We start from the raw sequence: 17,659 nt of genomic DNA on the forward strand, positions 1-17,659 counted from the left end.
TTCCATATCTGTTGCAGCTCTGCAGGTATACTTGCCAGGCAGCTCAGTGAGGTTTGAAAACCAAATTATCATATGTAGTATACGGTACTGGCACTGGCACTGTGATTGAAGAAGTTTAGTACTTTTACAACTGATCTGTGCCCTTTCTTCTGTTGTTGTTTTTCAGAGCCATTTTCATCTGTGAAAATGTAGCCTATTGCTGTTATCTTCTTGACCATGAGTAGTAATGACATTATGTGACCATCGGTAATTTGAAATAACATATACAAGCGATTTTTTTTGTGTGTTATAATTTTATGTAGAATACAGGACAAATAAATACCTGTCCATGCTAAAATTTCCAGTAATATACATTATGTTGGTGTGAACTACTATGAGCTAATATATAGTAGTTTTTTTTTTTAACAAAAATGCTTATTATTTTTTCACTTTTGTTTTATGTTGATATTACATATTACATTTATGACAAAAAGAGAAATTGTTGCCAAATATTGCATTAATCGTCAAACAAGCTTGTTTAGAAATGCAATGTTTCTATAATTTGTGCCAGTACTGTAAGTCTTTTGGAGGGGTGCAAAACCGCTATGCTAACATTTGTGCAAGCCTGTAATGGGGGTACAATATTTCACAATAAAATATAAGCACCCTGAATAATAGCATCTGCTAAAAAAAAAAAAAAAAGAAATATATATATATATATATAGATTATCACAGTCACCCCATGTTTCAGCAGCACCCAGCGAGGTCATAAATACAATGTTGACAGGATGGTAGGACTTATTGGATGGTTGAAACTCATGGTACTACCACTCAAGTGGGTATAAGCGCTTGTGTGTTTGTACAGGCAATGTAAAAACTGTTCAGGTAGAATGTAATGTTTCATTAAGCTATACCGTTGAATGATAACACTATTAATTGAATGCTATCTTTTAATAAAGCATTGCAAAAAAAAAACCATTTTGCTTGATTTCATTTTTCCAAGTCTTTACAGGTGGTCTGTGCTAATGTGTTAGTCTCACAGGATGCTGCCCTTGAAACCATAACTTATCTGAATTTCCCTGATTTGCATGAAGAATGTTTTAGAACCTGTTTTCAGTTAAGCTCATGTTTGAGAGGTTTTCCCAGTAACATATTTTTCAGAGTAGGACTCATATAACTCTAATTATGTTTACATATTTTTGTAGCTTTTCCCACATTTTTCCTAGATGATGGTGTTTGGGCAATCAACTATAAAAAGTCTCTTTTTTTCCTGTCGGTGTTCAGGCTGGTTAGTTTTGTCATTTACCAATGCCAGGTGAAGAAAACTGCATACAAATAGTTCTTGCCAGTTACTGGTTTTATTTGCTGTTTTTATCCTCTGGTGTCTTTAACAGTACGTTGTATAGAAAAGTAGGAAACTAAGCACAACGCTACTGTTCTATGGAATGAATGTCTCTATAATACAGCCACAACATGATACAAACTGTCAAACTGTTAAAATAAAATGTTTTTACTTGGTATATATTGCACAGAAAAACTAAAAAAGTGACTTGTTAAAAAAAGTATCAAAAATGGCTTAATGTAACATGTATTCAATAATGGGCACATGATCTCCACGCATATTTTTAAAAAATGATAAACAAAAATGTGTAGGTAAGATTATTCTTGATTTACATATTTATCTCATCATATGGCCCCATACAGACAGTAATTAGGCCTGCTAAACATAACAGGGTTCTTCAATAATGTACTGTGGAGAAAGACAAGGCAGTAATTCCTTAAGTATCCTCAAGGGAGCTTATCGTTTCCAACAAAAAATGCAATGTGTTTTTGGGAAATCTGAATTCTGTCAGACTAGCAGAATGCATATTGACTATGAATGCATGAATTTGCCATGCACAATAAATGAAAGATTTCCAGTATATCCAGTTTTGAGATAATAGTTTTGAGCTTCCATTACGCAAATAGATTTTTGGTCTTATCCATGAAAATAGCCACTTTGAAACAGGTGTCTTGTGCTTATTTGGTGACTGGTGTGTAATGATTGAATGAATGGTTTTAAAAAACTTTCTTTAAACAGTACAGTAGCTCAGTCAGTCAGTTTTGATCAAAAGATGTGTCGTGTTTAGTTAAACACTTATTCACTTATTCAAGCTTATTCAGAATTATTTTTCTTAAGTTTGTGAAAAAATAAAATTTTGAAGAAAAAATAGGATTATAGAGAGGTATTTGTAAAAAAAAACTGTGCTGATGAATTAGTGTCAGCAAGTAATAAACTTTCAGAACATAAATATGACTAGCATTGCATACATCATCTTAAATAATAAAACATGTGACATATTTGACTTGCATAGTTTACGTGTTAAATTTTGCTTGATTCATCACATCAACTCACATGTTTTACTCCATGGCTTGGTGCAAAGCTGAGAGTTGTTCAAGTGTTCAGGTTCAAGCGAAATTATTTGCAATGCAGAGAAGAATACTGTGATTTGCTGACTTGTTATGTTTCTATGTTCCATATTCATTGACAGTGTGTCATGAAATAAATGCAAGTCTAATTCTTAACGTCAACATAAAAGTCATGTTTTAATGTTTGAGCCTGATTTTGATGAAAATGTGTTTTTTTTATTATGAGTATGAATTATTTTTCTCTTTGAAGTTAACATCATGTAAAATGGTGCTGAAATGATATGACTATAATAGTCAATTATATCATCCAAATAAAAAAGTAATATTAAAAACAATAAATTAATAGAAAGATTCACTAAAACAACTATTATACACAAGATTTCGGCATTTCATACCCATATCCATACCCATGAATACCAGCACATGATCTCTGAAATACACCATCTGCTTCACACCAAGTTAAACCGATCAAATACTATTAATAAAAAGATCAAATGAATCAAATCTTTCATGTAAAATGCCATTTCCTCCCTTTCATTTCGAGAATTTACAGCGCAAAACTCTTCCAAACATACACAAGGGTACAAATGTAGCATTATCAAGACTGAGTTTAAAAAAAAACAAGATTCTTAACTTGTATCCCAAGTACATGGTCTTGGTTTGCTGGAGCATCTTGGGCCGAACGAGGCGATGTGTTATGAGTAGATGGACCAGTAGATGATGTTGAAGAGGGTGTACGCACCGGGGAAGATGACCCGAGAGTACTTGTCTATGGCGTGCGTGTCGATCCACACGCTGGCGTAGCTCCGGGGGCTCTTCCCCACCACCCCCGTCCGATCGTCGGCCAGCGCCAGCTGCACCAGGATCCTCTCGCGCTTGTCGCCGTTCTCCTCCGGCATGCTGTAGTTCCCCGTGGTGTTGACGTCCACGTCGCTGTAGCTGCTGTGCATCAGGGCGGAGGGGTGCGGCATGCCGCAGGTGCAAGGGAGCTGCAGGCGGGAAGCGGGGTCGGGCAAATTACAGCGAAATTAACAACGGCGAGAAAGCTTTTCCTCTGCTCAATATCTGTTTCGGCTCTTTTTACAAGCTGATAGCTCGGGCATAAAGTAAGTGTTTCATTGAAGAGTCTAACGGTTCAGGCCTGAGGCCTCTGAACTGTGAACAGATTTTAGTAGTAAAAGGAGTATTTCCAATAATCAGGAAAACCTGATAAATGACGTATGTATCTTTCATCAAAAAAGATGATGTCAATAAATGCCTGTGTCTACTGGATGTTGAACACAAGTGTTAAATGCACATTGCTCTGATTACAAATCAAAAGCCCAAATTTTCTTTTCATGGTCTATAGTATACGTGCTGCTTCAATGAAATCAGAGGGGTTTGAGAGTATTTAATTTACCTGGCCCCTTTGTCGGTTGGTGGCAAGTGCACATGAGTATGCAAAGGCTCATTCCAAATCTCTTACCCTGTCTCTCAGCTTCCTCTCCTTGCGCTCCTGCACTGTGGTCAGGTAGTTGACTGCGGCGTACTCTATCACTGATAGAAATACGAACACGAAGCTGACCCAGAGGTAAATGTCCACGGCTTTGATGTAGGAGACCCTGGGCATGGAAGCGTTGACCCCGGTAATGATGGTGGACATGGTGAGCACCGTGGTGATACCTGGAGGAGGATGACCACACCCCTCTGATTAATACATTCAAAGACCTTTAGCATCAAGATGTCTCATCACATTCAACATTTAAAGCATACTCTTCATCCCATTTCCTGTGTTTTAAATAACACAATACCCACACCCCAAAAGTGCATAGAAGCCACAACGAGAGTACAGTTCCACCATCTCTGACAGAGCTAACACCCGCTGTTTGGTGCTCTCTCTACTGTCCACCAAAGCCTGTTTGCATGAACAGTGAGCTCCACCCTACCCAAAGGAACCCTGGCAGGAACCGCGCGGCGGTCGATCCAGAAGGAGACCCAGGACAGCATGACCATCAGCGTGGCGGGAAAGTAGGTCTGCAGCAGGAAGAAGAAGATGTGCCGTCGCAGGGTGAAGGTGATGTAGAGCCGATTGTACCATCCTGAGGGAGGAGAAGACAGCAGTGAGCGCAAGTGGGAACATTCCAAACACAGGAAGTCAATCTGCATACACACTGTCTGCACAGTCAGGTTTCGGTTGGAAGAAGAAGCCGCCTGGGCACGTCGGGCATTGCTCGGCAGTACCTGTGCTGCTGTAGAACGCCAGCTTCGTGGTAGTGTGGAACTTCTGGATGAGAAACTGGGAGAGTGAGATCTTTTCATCGGTCTTCAGGGATTCGTTGCCTTTTTTCCAGTAGAGCATCAGGTCGTCCTCCGTGTACGCATCTGAAACACAGCCGTCACACACGACTTTCGCCTCCTTGGGCACAAAAAAGCCAGCACACTTTAACATTGATATTAAGGTAAGAACCTTAAGACATTACGATAAGAAGCTGGGGCATTAAAGTAAAGAACTTGGGGCAGGCGGCAAATGTCGGCCATGAAAGAAACTCACAGCTCTCAATCTCCAGGGAGCAGGTCTGTGTGTCCAATGGGAAGCGGCTCAGGTCCATGTTGCACATGGAAGTCACTGTGACCCTTGGAGGACATGGCAGCATTAGTGACCAGTGGACTGAAACGCACGCAGGCAGCACAGACACTGTATCAACGGTAACTAACGGGTTTGGATTTAGTTCTTGTGTATGAGTTTCCGTGGCTCATCAGTCATGATATACACTTAGCTCCCAATCCCAGTACAAGATATAAATCACATGACCCAATTGGAAAAGCAGACGCAAAGGAATAATACAAACTACTGTGCGTCGTATCACATTTCAGATAAATCCCGGGCACTGAAGACAATCGATGCGGTTGCAAAGAAGATTTGCGGAGCTTTTACACTGCTCTGCTCAACGAATGAGGAACAACAAGGGAAGATAATCTCGCTCTGTATGTACAGATTTCTGAAAAGGAGACAAAACAGTTCACACACAAGGGGGTTAGAAGATCAAGCGCCCACAGTCTGCTCCAGCTGGACAAATCCCCAGGCCCACCCCAGAGATTACACCCCTCTGATCAGATTGCCACTCTCCTCAGTGGGATATACCCCCAGACTGTATATCCTTGCCATTACAACATCCCATAATCTAAGCCATGGTTTGGATTATTCACGGACTAAGATTTTCATGCAACACACAATTCCCCTTCCGTGGGGCAGAAAACCTTCTTTGTCTGCAGATGAAAAGCCTTGGCTGAAGGTCACTTCCCAATTGAGACAAATCAAAACAAATCTGTCCATCAGTCCATGCAGTGTGTGCTTCTATTCAACGGGGGGAGTGATGAGCTACTCCATCTTTCCATACCAATTTTACAAATATTCCCCAAATTTATTTTTAGAGAAGCCTATATATTTTAATGTCTTAATTACGACAGTAAAGTTTTGGACTTACTTTAAAATAAATGACATGATATTAAAGAAGATAACTAATATTCTTTTGGGTTTTGGCCAGTAAAAATTATGCTGCTACCTTTTGGCACCACCTCACCCTGTAGGTAAATTAACCTTACATGCAGTAAATCCCTGGGCCTGGTTAAAGCTGATATGGCTCCTTTCTCAATAGGCCTTTTAGTCCTGACCTAACTAGCAGTGCTCTTGTTTGGGAGTATTCTCATGTGCATTGAGAATAAAAAGGAAAGGTTTACAGTTTATTCTTACATACATTGAAGAGATTCAAGCTTTTTAAGAGTAATGTTAGAATGTCGATCAGATTAAGCAAAATCAGACATCCTATATTTTTATTTTCAGTAATACTGCTTGTCTGCTCGTACACAGACAAAGTTTTGGCCCTCATACAGCGTGTGCTTATTCAGCAATAAGGCTGTCTTGCACTGAGCCAATCTTAAGACCTTTGGACAAATGTCATAGGGGTGCACAAACTGTGACCTTGTGATGAGGTCACCCTCACCCCCATCCCCCACGCTGATTACCTCAGGCTGTAGAGAACCTTGCCATCAGGGAAAACGCGAAGCATGACATTGTCTGTGGTGGTGTCATGAATGAAGGACCTCTTGGAGTGGACAAAGAACATGTCAGGCACCCAGATTTTCCTGACCAACCGCCCATCGAAGGTCATGCTCTGGTTTGTGTTGCTGGGAAAGGACAGGCGTTCATCCTTCCAGTAGTGTCGCAGGTACAGGGTCATGGTGAAGTCCTGACACGCACACGCACATGCACACACGCACACACAGGCACACACACACAAGCAAATCTCTTTATCACTACTGCAGCTGTCTCCTGCCCCCCTGCTAAACTGCAGAACAGGGCAATCAGGTTTCAATGCATTAAATTTGCATAGGCTTACATGGGTTATAGATAGCTAAATCTGACTCACGAACAGACATTGAGATACAGGGCATCTGAGCTATTCTTAATTCCATGTACAGTAGGTGCTCTCTGAGTATTTTTGGCAGTTCACACCTCTGTGTTATATAATATGGCCAGTTCTTAGCATTTGTCCGCCCTGTACTACATTCACTCTGGTGGTCTTAACTTATCTCAGAGCAAGCAAGAAGGTATGCATTCACATTTAGGGAAACTGTAACCATTAAGTGAAATTATATAAGTTCAATACTATACAGCATTCTGAAGACATGCTATTATATCAACATAGGTATTTTAAATGTACATTATAACATTGTTATACATTGTTACATTATAATGTAAATTAACATTACCCATGTTAATATAATATAATATTTAATTTAACTCAAAGTTAGGTTTACTTTAGTTCAATTAGAATCATTTCCTGTATAAGATGGTCAGTTGTGACCATGTTATTCAGGAAAAAATGTATCTAACCAAATATGTTCCTGTATTTCTATTCATGTAATACAAATTACACTGTTTTCAATGTTATGCATGTCATTCATAAATCTGCACAGTTATTGCACATGTTATTCAAGCTCTGAAGTCTGTGTGTAAATACAACTGACTGTAAGTTAACAACATAATCACAATAATCATGCATGCATTTACTAAACATGATTTGATTTACTGAGCTGTCACAGTGAAGACCCAGCTTTAAATTCGGTGCTATTTTGTCTAAAAAGCACAAAAATCCAAATTCACATCAGATCACTTACCATGTCAACTTCAGAAATTGTGTCAAGACTTTCAACCTGAACATCTACGCCAACTGGAATGGCAGGTCCTGGAAAGAAAAGGATATTTGAAGAAATAGTTAAGAGAGGATGCCTTGGAGAACAAAGTTGTTAGCTGAAATGTACAAAAGAGATCCACAAAAAACACATTTTGAGTTTCTGCCGCACCTTTTCTTTTCCCCTTCACTGTGTTACATGAGGGCTGAATCTACATGTAGGTTATACATTAATGCTGTCACTAATCCTCCATATCATACAGAGCTGCTTTGTATCCCATAATGCCTAGCTCCACAAAGCCACGACCAAATCCCCGTATAACATCTTTGACACAGATACATTTTAAAATTCATGATTATGTGCAGCATGCTCATTATCACCAGCAATGTTTGCATGCTGCCGCAAATCAAGCATTTTACAACCCGAGCTCCTGGAAAGAACTTAAACAGTCACCTCAGGTCAGATCGCACACAGACTTCTGACTGAGATTAGATACCACAGCAATCTGCTCATGGACTACAGCAGTGGGCCGGTGGTCATGTGACCACGATAGCACGGTCTCATGGAGACAGACTGTTCAGGAAAGCAGATGGGTGTGTGTGTGTGTGTGAGTGTGTGTGTTTGTTTGCATGCATGCGTGCACACAAGTGGATTTTTTATATCTAATTTAACTGGCAGACAAGTCCCTCTCCCCATTTCAATATATTTTCACGGAAATCAAGACAATTAGTATTTTTACAAGTTATATCTTTTGGATACAAGACTGCCGGAGAATATGGGTGCCAAGGACTTGGGTGCAGATCTGAGGCTGAGACTGATGCTGGTGTGCAATTACTCCCCAAACCAAAGCAGCGTAATCCCTCTGTAATTATGTAATGACTTTTTAAAATGTCACACTGCACTTACTCTGGTCAGGAGAGTCTTGCACAAACTCAGACCTCCACCAATCCAGATTATTTTACCATTAATGACCATCCTGTCTAAAAACACATTCAAAATTCACATTATTAGCATATGTTCGATGCACTCCCCTGCAGACAGATGTGACAGAAATCAAATTGGTGTTTGTGAGCTAGTAAATATTCAAAGTCACCAGCAAAGACATGTCTCCTATAAAAATTTTACTTTAGACTGAAACTGCATGGAAGCCCCAACAAGGTAATGGTTAAAGTCTTCGCAAAATAATCTTTTAAAGCAAGGCAGTTTTGCTTTAATTAAAAAATGAATTACACAGCTGAATAGCCTCACCTCCAAACCCAGGTCTCATGGTGAAGTCATGATCATCTACTCTGAGCAGCTGTTCGGATTTCGTCATGTAAGCCTTTGTTATATCCGGACTTCTTTTCAGGATAGGGCTAAAGGGAAGAAAAACATGGCATTCGTTTTAAGGAGCAAGGCAACTTTCTGAAACAAGAAGTGAATGTTCAGTCAGTTAATAATGGTCTTCGTTTCCACAGGTGTTCCATTGCTAAAAAGGAACAGTTCACCACTTTGTTGCTTCATGAAAACAAACTTTGTAGGCTTTACTCTGACATTGTAGATTAGTCACGGTGCAAAGTTATTCTTCTGGCTCTACGTGGCTGTCTTCTTATTGTAAATTATCAGGATGACAATATTAAGTCTGACAATATGCAAAGGGCAACTGCTTCAAAAGCAATAGTCTTGACAAAAGCCTGGAACAAAAAGTTGATGTAATAAAAGCAGAGATACCAAAACATCTGTGGGAATACTGTATTGACTCCTGAACATTTTTTTATTCAGGGATATTTACTTCCAGCATTATACAAAAAACTAAGTACACATGCTAACCACCTTCTGAAAAACCAAAACCAAGAATTCCAGACTTGTACGCCCTATCCTAAAAAGACTGTATTGAGAAACTGTGTGTATCGCTCTGTGATCAATAGGAATAGCATTTCCACTGTCCAGATGTGCTTTCTTTCCCCTTTTCCGAGAGACTGCCTGATCCTGTTCAGAAAGCACGCATCAGATTTTCGTTCAAGCTTTTAATGAATTCTGGATGACAGAGTTAGATTCATTTGACTCACCTGCCGGATTTGTGACCGCCCTCTCCCTCCCTTTGTGTTTCTCTTCTTGATCTGCTCAAGAAAAAAAGACAAAAACATGAATCGTCAAGATGGCTGGAATATGCCAGCACTTTTTGTTTTCCTGTGCTTGCTATTTCTTATTATGGAGCACAAAATAAATTACATCAAAGTCATACACAACTGTTTTGTGCTTTACAGGTACTTGCATTTACATCAAAATGAAAATGAAGTGTATGCGATTATACCAGAATTTAAAAAAAGAAAGTGTTTATATGACTGGAAGATCATCCAATTGAAAGACTGCTGTAGCCAGGTCTCATAATCCATCACAGCTATGCATTGTGATACATTTTTTGGGGGGGGGGGGGGGCTTGTCAGGATCTCAAAAACAGACATTTCACATATTTTTCAGAAATACTTAATATCTGTTAGTGTGTGTTAATGTGTATATTCACCTCTCCTTTTAAAAAAACATAATACTGTCAAGCTGAGACCAATCACCTGTTTAGATTTATTTTTAAAAAGCAATATGGTTTAGAAAGATCACAATATATTTTCCGTACAGTATGTTCCGGTGAAAAGAGACTTATTCTCATACATATGGATTTCATTACTCACTAAACCCCAAAGCCATGTCTTCAGATTATGGTTTCATATGATTTGTGCTTTCATGGAGTTTGGTAGGTTCAAAAAATCCAATCTCAGCCGTAAATCAATCCAGTGTACATTGCGAAGAGGCTAAAATTAAAGCTTCAGATAAGTAAAAGCACAGAAGTATAAGTGTATTAAAAGAATTACGCATTATACACCAGCCAATAGTAGAGAATGCCTACAGTTGCCAGGATTATCTTTCGTCTTTCATCTGTGCAGAGAGGTACAGCTATCAAATGTTTAAAGTGGGTGATACATTTTTGATTTCACTATGAGTAGCATCAATGTAATAACAATTTACTTTTATGGAAATAACCTTTAATTATGGTACAATAATGCCTCAATAAGCATAGAAATGATGCAGCATGCTACTTAGCAAATACAGACCACTGCAGCTGATCTACATGTACATTTATTCATTTGGCAAGTGCTTTCTTAGTTCTCTAAATACTATTTTTCTTAGGTTTCACTGTACACTGTTATTTCTGCTTACTCAGTATTTGCCGACCTGCATTGGCAACAGTCAGCAGGACAATTGACTTACAGAAATGTTTCCCCAAATCGCTTGGGTAACACCTGCATAAACATTCTGTGTCCTTTCAAAGACAGAGTAGCACTGATATTACCATTCAGACCACACTGGCTCCACTTTAATTATGATAATATCCTGCAAGGTCAAAAGAGATTATAGGTGACTGAGTTCTGTTAGCATGCAGGGATTTTTGCCCATGCGCTGACCAAATCCGCTAACGCAGAGGGGATACCTGGGAAGTCTTCTTTACTAAACCCCAGGAAACAGTGTAATATCACCCCATTGCGAGTGCCTATGTGTGGCCATTATCCATACCATCTTGAAAATACCATAATGAACTGCTTTGATTGAGTATGTCTGAGCCATCTAGAATTGTACAACAACCAGGGGGCTTTATTCAGAAGAGTTAGCTACTTGTAGACAATAAGCAAAGATCAAACAGTAATGCAGACATATTCAAATTAACCACCATCGTTTTTCCTTAACTCAATTTTTATTTTGCTCAATTATTTATTTACAACATTACACATTAACAACCCAACATGTGAAGAGTACCCATGTGAACTACAAAATAAATCCACTTATAAGATGAAAGTGGAAAAAAGGTCTTTTGTTTTCACGTGAAAACTGGAGTTCACATTTTAAAGTCAGTTATGTGACATTTTCTTTTTACAAAAAAAATCACATGTGAAATTGGCGTTTCACATGTGAAAATCACAACTTCACATGTGAATTTAACACATGTCACATGTGAACATATTAATTCACATGTGAAAATGTTCATATTGATTCACATGCGATTTTTTTGTAAGGGAATCAGCGCTCGCTCATTGCCGTAACCTCTGCTATCAAATGAGGGGCGTGGAGACAAACACGTTCTCCTCTGAGACATATTATGTCAGCCTTATCACACTGCAGTCCCCAAGGTGGTCTTGCACTGGTTCCAGACATGAAACTAATATGATTTCCTGTGAAGAACACTTGGCAGGAACAGAGGGCTGCACCTGACACTGTCTGTCAGCTGTAGCAGCTGGTGCTCAGCCCAGTCAGAATGACTGGGTCCCTTCTGCCATGCTCCCAATGCTACCTGTCTGTGCACAACAAATCACTAAATCACTAAATGTGCTGCCCTTCTTCTGCGTTGCCTAGGCCATGGCCGATAGGGGCTGCCTCTAAAGAAATAGAATCTTAATTTTTAACAGTTTTCGTTCACTTTTCCAAAACTTTTACCTTCATGTTACCGATTATGTTGTTTTTATAGTTTGTAATCAGTAGTTTGACATGTATATTGGTTTTGGCTATTAAAATATGATCACATCCCCCCTCAACATCTACCCAAGAGAAGGACTAAGGGGTTCCTCCAGTGATAGTGAATCAGTTGATGTATTAATATTAACAATTAAGAGTAATTTAGGAAGAAACAAGTAATAAGTTTAATTTTATATACGTTTACTATGTCTGTTTTAATTGCTGCCTGGCAAAGGCCTGCTGGTTTGGTTTTCATACAAAATGCACTGACCTCCACCAGGCTCTCTCAGAATCTTGCACTGTGGGTAAAAGGGTGAAGCAATTTTGCCTTCTTTGAAAGGTAAGTGACAGCCAAATGAACAGTCTGTATTATAGTGCAAGTCTCACCGATGCCTCTTTGAGGGCAAGCCCATTTCCATGGTCTTCAGAATCTATTCTGGTCAGGGAAGGATAGAAATTTGGGACGTGTAATGTTGCAACTTAGAAACTATCTGTGCAGGGACCCTTTATGCATCTGATAAATCGGAGCTGACAAGGTCAGTGGGAACTGGAACTCTATGGAACAGTCAAGAGCTGTCAGTCACACAGAGCAGTTTTAGGTATCCTTGGGTATACAAGGGGGTTTCTTTTCCCTTAATCTCCTTTTACAGAGATGGCATTAGGTTTTGCTTTGCTGAAGTTTTGAAACCAAAGCCATACCTCCTTCTGCTCATGAGAAGATGAGGTAAGAACCTTCTTTTAGAAGGAGGACAAGTAAGGTAAAAATGAACTTCTATTCAAAGGGTGTATTTTATTAGGGGGATAAGGGGATTACAACCCTCCCAAATATTACAAAACAAATAACACCCAAATAATATGGAATGACAATGAGAAAAATAGTTTAATATAATGAAGATGTTGTGATAGGGATATACTTCTCAGTATAATACTGTTGGAGTTCTCAGGGGCTGTGCATTGCAACTCTCCCAAAAACCGCAAGCAGTAATTAGCATGGTCCAAGCGACATTCGGCAATTATGAAGTTTAAAGCTGAAAGGACATATATTGGATGAATGGTCCAAAAATGTTCTGGTCCAGAAGAACAATAAAACAGTTGCTCACAAAATACACACCCATTAAAAAGTAGAAATATGAATATTAAATGTGAAGGTAATGTTTACAAAATGTAATAAACTGATATATGTATGTTCAGGTATTCTCATTTTCCTATTTTTCCCGAATATTGACAGTAATTCCACAGTTTTTTCCCCTTTGTGCTTTTATAGTGTTAGCGTGCTTGAACTAATCATAAAGATGATCTTGCACCCATCACTTATACAATGCAAAGCAAGCAACTCTGCAACAAGACAAATGCTGCAGCACGACTACTCATTGGGGCGACATAGCTCAGGACGTAAGAACGGTTGTCTAGCAGTCGGAGGGTTGCCGGTTCGATCCCTGCCCTGGGCGTGTCGAAGTGTCCCTGAGCAAGACACCTAACCCCGAACTGCTCTGGTGAGTGAGAGGCATCAATTGTAAAGCGCTTTGGATAAAAGCGCTATATAAATGCAGTCCATTTACCATCATTTTCCATTTATATAAAATGGGAAAAACAGTCTCAGAATTTCAGTGTTCTGAAAGTCTATTCCTGCTACATGCAATTCCGTTATTCCCCGACCCTGCTGCCAATGTAGACTGTGATAGATCTCTGTTAATTGCATTGGGATTGCATTATGTTGCTTTCAAATCATCTTAAACACCTGCCATAGCCCCTGAAATAATAATGACAACACGCCAAACAGAACATTAACACACTGGAATTAGGGGTTATGTAATTTCACCACATACTTTCAACACCACACCCTATATCAATCCGGTGCCAACATAGCATAAATCTCTTACACTGTTATGATAGTTTTCCACACCAAGGAGTCTTAACTTTCCCCTTCTGAAGCTTTCATGAAATCAGAAATATGTACTCTGGAAAAAATTTAACACTCCTCCAACTACAACATTGTAAGTAACTGATTACAATGCACTTTTTATGTTGGCTCAATTTTGGGTTCATTGGATTACAAATTCTAATCTCCAGTGAGAAGCCTTTATGTTGGCACAGCAACCATTAAAGGGTTTCAGGGTTGCAGAGGGCTGGACACAATACCTTCAAACACGGTAACCATCTATTTACAGCACTGCTGTGATGCCCCGTGGCAAAAATGTAATCTTGAAATAGTACTTTTATTATTAGTATTACAGCATCATTAAAAAAGCATCATTCGTTATTTAAAAAAATAAAAGCAATGACTGTTGACTGACCCAAGAACTGACTAAAGGGTGGACAAAATATGGGAAACATGAGTAGGCCTATTCCATAAAACATAAAACTTCCACCACATGTTGGCAGCTGATGCAGGCGAAACCACCGCCATCTGTTTTTATCCTGATGATCTGGGCTGTTTTGTGACTCTTATGCATTGAATCCCGACGGGCCATACTCACTGCATGCTGCAACCCCAACCAGGAGTAAATGGTGTAGAAGATGGATGGATGGATGGATGGAATTTAGCCATTTTTGTTTATTGTTACCCCACAAATACCTTTATTTTTTACACTGGCCCGGTGTAAAATTCTTAGTTACCTAGGCCATTTTACAGACTAGGACAAGGAACAGCAATATAAGACTTTTAGTGGAGTGAGATCTGTATTCTACATGTATACTAGTATAATCTCCAAATGAGACAAGATTACATTACAGATGTGGCATTTGGGGTATTAAGTGCATAAAATTCACCCAGTATTCCATAATGATCCTAAATGTATACTGCAAATCCACTGAGCGTGCAAAAACGAGATCAACACTATTTCTGGGGGGCAGCTTACAGATATGTGTGGGGGTGTGGGACTGTCAGGACATTTCTGGATACCATATCATAGTTATTGACAGGATATCAAAAAAAAAACATGACTGCAAATTTCAAATCAATAAACAATGTAAAAAAATGTTTTTACAAGACAACATACAGTATAAGCCAATGATGACCCTAACGAGTCAATACGAAAAAATTTTAACAGGCCGCATTCCTCAGGATGTATAAGACAAAATGAATAAGACTGAAGGAAATAAACAGCTGTCATACAATATATTCGTGCTACAAGTCAGCCCAGGTGACTAATCTGCCCAACCTCACGCTTGCCATGTGGATGTTCAGTACTCATTATTGAAAATGGAAGCGTAAATTAATTAATCTATCAATCAGATTAAGTAGTGTTTCAAATGAAATTGGTTAAAAATGTCATTTTTAGGTGCACACTGTAATTTTAGAAAATGAGATAATTTAGATAATTAGTCATCACGCCATCACAGCTGCACATTAAGATCAAGCATTTCAATCTATCTCAGTTGGTACCTACCCAAGGTCTCAAAAACAACCCAGAAAATTATTTTAAATTTATTCATCCTGAAGAGTAAGATAAAGACTGATTAAGCCTTAAAATCTGAGGCACATACCAATTGACGCCATTACTGCTCATACGAAATGTCTCAAATTTGTTCCTATACTATGGCTGCAAGTCATAGTTTAACATAGCATTAGTATCCATAGCAGTATAGATATAAGTTTTTCTATATTACCTTGTTTGGCTGTAATTTTCGAACATCTGCCCCCTGTGATGAACCGATCTTCCAGCAGCACCTAGCACACAGACACAGATCAACAGCAAGACATCCGTCTGCATGGTGCACACACTCCAGTCGAGTCGGATTCGAGGTGCCTACAATCCAACAGTCAAATCTCCCAAAAACAATAAAAGCTAAGCAAGAAGCTCTGCGCCTTCTTTGAACATCGTGGTCTTTGTCGGTGCTCAACAATGCACGGCTTTACGGACACAGCACACAAAACATCCCACGGTATTTAATCTACACAGTGGGGAAAGCAATTTCGCATAAACCCATAAATCCTTCAACGTCAGATGGCACGGATTTTCTCTCCGCAGACAGATATGTGCATCGCGCGGACCGATTTCACAATGGCTGAGAGTAGATTCGCTCTCACAAGGTGAGGTTATAGGAGGATTTCTTGATACTTCTGAACTTAGATTTCTCCAAATGTTAATGTAATATTTGGTGGTTAGCCACCAAAGATAGGGTACCGGAAATTAATTATCTCCATAAAAACTGATGCATCTGTCTACTGCTGAAGGACGCAAATACATTTAACAACCCACTTGGTACAGAGGTCACTGAACCTTTTACAACGCTTCAGTAACTTTTCGGTAGCCTATAAGCCTGTAAATTGGTATTGTCCGCAAATAAAACGAATTTGGGAACAGAAAAAAACTCACAATATTTTTTTAAAATAAGAAATGTTGGGAAATAAATTTTATAATGTTTTTATACATAAGCTTAATGCAGCATAATACAATAACGTGCCAATACTCAAAACACGAAGCTCTACAAATTTGTAAACTAAGGCAAAATTGCGTGTGAAACTGAAAAACAAACAAAAACATCTTTATCACCTGAGCAAATTAAAAATATATTTTACCAAAGTTTATGGAGGAATAAAACAAAATCGCAGGGCATAGGCCTGCACACACAACATTCACAACATTCACTATCGCATTCATACCTATGGGCATACCTACAGCCTCCGATTAGCCTACCTGCATGTCTTTGGACAGTGGGAGAAAACCCGAAAAGAGTACCCGGAAAAAACCTAACTGAAACATAATACTTCCAAATATAATTCCAAAATAATTAATGAACACCTACTCTCTACAAAAATAGCTTAACTGTCCATTTCTTTTGGATATTTTTTTAGATTTATTGGTAATATCATCCATACCATCTCACTAAAAACTGGAGCTAACATCTGAAAATAGATTGAGATTCTGAAATACCCCTTTCTGCAGCCAAATACGACTATTGCCTCCCATCCTACTAATATTCCCATTACATACAATATCAACTGAAAACAAGGCCTAATGCTCTGAATATCTCAAAATAGATTAGACAGCCACTTTGTTAAAGATAAATAATGCTTTATGCTATCCATACTTATAAAGGCACCTGAATGTATACCATTGAGATGTACAGTTTTTAAAAAAAACCTATTTAAATACATTTATATAATATATATTTACAATAAATTACTGGCTACTGGTTGCAGTACTTTTACAGTAAGTTTCACAATACTTTACTGTAACATATTCACAGTAAGTTACAATTAAATGACAATTATATACCATGATTTCACTGTAAATGAGACCATGGATTACTGTGATATAGCTGAAGACCAAAGACAGTGTCTCCTACAGCACAGTGTCCCATTCGCTGCATTGGGGATTATTTGACCAGAGGGAACATTGCCCCCTGCTGGTGCACCAACACTACTTCTAGCAGCTATTTATTTTTGGTCACCTTTTCAAGTACTAACCAAGCCCAAACTTGCTTATCTGCAGCCATTCAGCAGAAACAGGGTCCATGGTGGTATACCTGCAGGCATTTTCCACCACCTCTTCTGATCAGGTAAATTAAAATTAAAACAAAGGCAATATCCATATTACATATGAAACAATTTTTTATGCCACCAAAATTTATTTGCATAGGACAACTGCATAAAGTTTCTTTTTTTATTATGCGA

The 17,659-nt window shown here is 38.8% G+C and overlaps 1 protein-coding gene across 1 annotated transcript; it reads right to left on the reverse strand.

Moving 5' to 3' along the window:
• Positions 1–417: 417 nt before the first annotated feature.
• Positions 418–15,752, reverse strand: LOC118230529 (gamma-aminobutyric acid receptor subunit rho-1-like). Its single transcript, XM_035423627.1, has 10 exons — positions 15,649–15,752; positions 9,609–9,659; positions 8,809–8,915; positions 7,546–7,613; positions 6,391–6,614; positions 4,919–5,001; positions 4,609–4,749; positions 4,314–4,466; positions 3,854–4,050; positions 418–3,377 (listed from the first exon to the last, which is right to left on the reverse strand). Exons 1-10 carry the CDS (start codon positions 15,750–15,752, stop codon positions 3,084–3,086), a joined length of 1,422 nt encoding a protein of 473 aa, XP_035279518.1. The 3' UTR covers positions 418–3,083.
• Positions 15,753–17,659: the final 1,907 nt, after the last annotated feature.

This window comes from Anguilla anguilla, chromosome 6, assembly GCF_013347855.1.
Source record: "Anguilla anguilla isolate fAngAng1 chromosome 6, fAngAng1.pri, whole genome shotgun sequence".
Lineage (NCBI taxonomy): Eukaryota > Metazoa > Chordata > Actinopteri > Anguilliformes > Anguillidae > Anguilla > Anguilla anguilla.